At 41.6% G+C, this 4,449-nt stretch overlaps 1 protein-coding gene across 3 annotated transcripts; it reads left to right on the top strand.

Moving 5' to 3' along the window:
• The first annotated feature begins 514 nt into the window (after window positions 1-514).
• LOC115151023 (troponin I, slow skeletal muscle) lies at window positions 515-4,171 on the top strand. 3 transcript variants are annotated; one of them, XM_029694923.1, is made up of 8 exons: window positions 518-629; window positions 1,870-1,902; window positions 2,088-2,094; window positions 2,208-2,249; window positions 2,355-2,486; window positions 2,576-2,665; window positions 2,867-3,043; window positions 3,318-4,171. In XM_029694923.1, exons 2-8 carry the CDS (start codon window positions 1,889-1,891, stop codon window positions 3,420-3,422), a joined length of 567 nt encoding a protein of 188 aa, XP_029550783.1. In that variant the 5' UTR covers window positions 518-629; window positions 1,870-1,888; the 3' UTR covers window positions 3,423-4,171. The 3 variants fall into 3 exon arrangements, with proteins under 3 accessions (XP_029550784.1, XP_029550783.1, XP_029550782.1); XM_029694922.1 differs by having other exon boundaries at window positions 522-629; window positions 2,205-2,249; XM_029694924.1 differs by lacking the exon at window positions 2,576-2,665 and having other exon boundaries at window positions 515-629; window positions 2,205-2,249.
• Window positions 4,172-4,449: the final 278 nt, after the last annotated feature.

The following is a 4,449-nucleotide window of genomic DNA, read 5'->3' as shown; positions in this document are numbered from 1 at the left end:
CACTGGATCATATATCAAGGCTCCATCATAGTCAGAAAATAGTAAAAAGCAGAGTTGTGTTCATTTGGACAACTTCCTCCACTTGGTATTCATTGCTGGCTGTTGTCAGTTGAAGTTACTGGCACTGTCCCCAACCAACAGTAAGACTGGGCAGGGTCTTTGCAGTAAATCTGACATGATCCTTTGTAGCTCAGTTGGTAGAACATAGAGCTTGTAACGCCAGAATCGTTTTTTCGATTCCCGGGACCACCCATACATAAAATCTATGCACACATGACTGTAATTTGCTTTGGATTAAAGTGTTTGCTAAATGGCATTATATTATTGTGATACCTGATAAGGAAAGTGTCTGTCCCCACCTGGCACAACACACAGCCCACTAACACAATGTGTTATCACTGAGCAGCTGCTGGATCATGACCTACAGTACCAACACCACTGGAAAGTTCAGCATCATAAGCATTGGATAAGGGAGACCACTAGGGTGCGTGTGTGTGTGTGTGTGTTCTATTTAGGGGTCCCAGTGACGGGCAGGAGGGACAATGGGAGGCTGAGTTAAATACTCTGGTGCATTCTTCTTCCCATCACTCGGAGCCTCTACAGGACTTCTCCAACCTTAGCAGAGAAAGGTAAGACTGGGCTCCTCTCTGAATGTGATATTGTGTCGACAATGCTTAGAGCTTTTCTGTAGTTCCTGAATTTGAGGTTTTCAGGTCTGATAATTGCAGAACGTTATTCATTGTAATATTTGTTATTATCGGTGTATATCCGTATGTATTTTTTTTTAACTATTTAACTATTTTGAAAACATCTCATATACTTTTAGATTCTATTTACAGATGCTCAAAATTAAACTGTAAATCAGTTGCAAATCTAAATAAACATTTTAGGGTAGGCCTATTAGAAAAATCTGGAATCAATTTATGTTTTTTGTCTTTTTTTTCTTCTTTTTTTTTACAATTTGTTTGTTTAGAAAACGTATTTATCAATTTCAGGTTTCCAACTTATTTGAGTTTTCTAATGTCTCTCTTGTTCTATTCATTTGTCTTTTCTTTTGGGAAAGATTCTTTTCTGAGATTGTTTTACCGGTTTTTCTATGTTTTACCAGTTATTTCTGTAAAGTATTCCACACTGGTTTCCCATTACTAATCATTTACACTGGATTCCCATCTAAACTGGACACTGCAACATTCCTTAATGGAATTGGGAATTCTAAAAAATAACTTCCCAAATCCAGACCTCCTGGTCTATTTGTGGAGCATTATCCAGTGAAAATAAGCAGGAGAAAGCCAGGATTGTTATCTGTCTGGAATAGTTACCATGCCAGGGCTGATGCACGTCTCTCCCCCTGTTTGCAATCACTTTCTTTTGGGGGGGGGAGTGCCACTGTCAGCAGAGAGAGGCGGCAGGGGGATGGGTCGCAGGCCCCAGGCTCCAAGCCAGAGGGTCAGATGTAGAAGTGGGGACTGGTGATGTAGACCACTTGGAGCCCTGAGCGACCACTTGACCTGCTGATAATGTACTGTAGTAGTTGGAGAAAAACAACCCATGGCTAGATAGTAAACAACTATGACCAAATGGAAACGTGCTCTATAGTTCATTTAGCAAAAGAAGGAATGAATAACAAAAAAAAGCTATGATTTAGGTGTTTTTCAGTCATATTACATGAGTACGATAGCTACTTTTCATAAAGTTGACAATACACTGTAGAATCATGCAATTACTTTGTGTTGCATATCAGTACATTGAAAGCTATGATAATAAATCAAGGGAACTGAAATGGGAGACATAATTACCGTAGGCTTACAGGTGCAAATGGTCTCTCTTGTCAAGTTCTTCAGAAACATAGGTTTTATTTTTGTCTTCTAGGGGAATCTACATTGCCAAGATGCCGGAGCAAGTGTAAGTGTATTCTATTCCAGCGAACCCCTTCACGAGACGGGTCAGACAGCACATGCCGGTTCATCTTTAGAAACACTAACAATGACTGCCTGATCAATTGTGTGTGCCACATTGGGAAGTATTTCAGAGCCTTTATCTCTTATGCTAAATTATGTTTACACTAAAATGTGTTTTTTTCTTTACAGACAAGAGGTGAGATTTCCCTAATTCTATTGCATAAATGCCAATAAACACTGATTAAGTGGGACATTAATTATACAGTCAATCTATGACTAACTTAATCAAATTGATTCATCTTTTTGAAGCGAAAGTCGAAGATATCGGCCTCCCGTAAGCTCATGCTAAAGGTGAGTCTATAGCCACACTATGACCACAGCAATAACACTTGACTGTTTGGCAACTACCTCAGTCATATGAGGCCATACGTTTGAAATATTTCAATGTGTTTTCAGAGCTTAATGGTGGCCAAGGCAAAGGAGGAGATTGAGCAGGAGATGGTGGATAAAGAGGAGGAGAAGGAGAGGTATCTGGCAGAGAGAGCACCTGCCTTACAGACCGGTGGCATGTCCTTTGCTGAGCTCCAGGTACTCCCATCCATGCACACATTCAGTAAACCTATTGACTACATTGTCCTGGGTACTAGATCATTGCAAAATTCGAATTTCCCCAACAGGAGTTATGTCGGGAGTTACATGCCAAGGTTGACGTGGTGGATGAGGAGCGATATGACATTGAAGCCAAAGTCATGCACAACACCAGAGAGGTACAGTGCCTACTGTACCTCTCTGCCGCTTGAAACATACCTTCTAAATATGGTTCATATATCCACGACATGGTTGACTCCAAGGGCTAGCTGTAAAGATGGTGTAATCTGAGATGCCTTTTGTGTAGCCCATAGAGTAAGAAGCCATTTTCGTTGTATCTCTAGGATGGGGTCTACCTCTTCTTTCCACCTGTCCCATAGATCAAGGACCTGAACATCAAAGTTTTGGACCTGAGGGGGAAGTTCAAGCGGCCCAACCTGAGGAGGGTAAGGGTCTCTGCTGATGCCATCTTGCGCTCCCTCCTGGGCTCCAAACACAAGGTCTCCATGGACCTTCGTGCAAACCTCAAGTCAGTCAAGAAGGAGGACACAGAGAAGGTAGGTTTAGTTTTTCCTGGTAGATTTAGTGTGTCCTCATAAGATCAAAGGCAGCAGGCAATAAATAGTGTGATGCAACGATGAGTTTTGCTAAGTTTGTATAATATACTGCCTGGAGCTTTATTTCAATTGTCAATATTTCCCTCAACCGGTGGTAATCTATATATCAATGACAGGCACTAACAGTTTGTTCTTGTAACTTGAAGCTGACCAGGCTGATATACTGACATCCTACTGACATGGTAGTGACTGCCATTGTGTGTGCGCTCTGCAGGAGAAGACAGTGGAGGTGAGTGACTGGAGGAAGAACGTGGAGGCCATGTCTGGCATGGAGGGAAGGAAGAAGATGTTTGACGCAGCCAAAGGCCCCCCCCAGTAGACAGAGAAGAGAATACTCAAAATGTTTCTTTCATTTCTATTAATCCTGAACATTCAAATTGTGTTAATGGTTTAAAGTCTGGTTTCAGTGACACTACAATGCTTGTATTTATTGTTTAGCAAGGCTTATACAGTACAAGCTGTATGCTGCTACAATCACAATGTTCTGCTTAATCCTCACTGTTAATATTGGCCTGAGAAGAAATTATAGAGTATATGATAGTTCGTGCAATTCCACTCATTTTGCCATGGGGCAGAGAAATCATTTTGCAGTTCTAAATCTTATTTGGTTGCCTGACACCTGAATTTCATTCCGCCGCTCTATCAATCGCGTCATACGTTGTCTGAAACTAGAAGTCGATTGTGCTGATGCCAAAATGAGGGGCGTTGTAGAAAACAAATTCATCAGCGATTGGATCATCTCCAACCAATCAGAGTATCAAAGTTGACAAGGTCATCATGCAGGGCAGGTTTGGCCCGACACTTTCTGGGACCAATCAGAACGGTCAGAATGTGTTCGCATTCTACAAGACGTCAGGGAGGAAAGCAAATCTAGACTCATCGTGAAGAAGAAACGCTAGTGGGTGTGGCGTTTGGCCAGAGGGATGTGGATGGGTAGTCAGGCTACTAATGTGATGCAATTCAACACATTTTACCATGGGGTGGAGACAACTTTTTAGTGAATGTGAGATGGTGAGAGCGACTGACACAATTATAAACTGGTTACCAACGTAAATAGAGCAGTAAAAATAAAAGTTTTGTCATATCTGTGGTATATGGTCTGATATACCACAGCTGTCAGCCAATCAGAATTCAGGGCTCAAACCACCCAGTCTATAATGGCCAACGGTTGGGTCTAATCCTGAATGTTTATTGGTTAAAAGCACATTCCAGCCAGTGTCAATTCCACAAGTTACCACTGGCTAAATCTATGATGTTAAAATGCCTATTTACTCTGACTGTGCAATCCACTGTCTCATCAACCCAGCCAGGCAAGTTATAAACTTGATCTCCACAATAAAAAGCAT

Source organism: Salmo trutta, chromosome 16 (genome assembly GCF_901001165.1).
Source record: "Salmo trutta chromosome 16, fSalTru1.1, whole genome shotgun sequence".
NCBI lineage: Eukaryota > Metazoa > Chordata > Actinopteri > Salmoniformes > Salmonidae > Salmo > Salmo trutta.
Note: the sequence above shows the minus strand (reverse complement) of the source record. Positions and strands in the feature narration are given on the sequence as shown.

Bases quoted from the DNA above. Each gene is read 5' to 3' on its own strand.
- LOC115151023 (XM_029694922.1), top strand. The intron at 2,250-2,354 runs GTGAGTCTATAG...ATGTGTTTTCAG, and splicing joins CCCGTAAGCTCATGCTAAAG to AGCTTAATGGTGGCCAAGGC. The intron at 3,044-3,317 runs GTAGGTTTAGTT...TGCGCTCTGCAG, and splicing joins AGAAGGAGGACACAGAGAAG to GAGAAGACAGTGGAGGTGAG.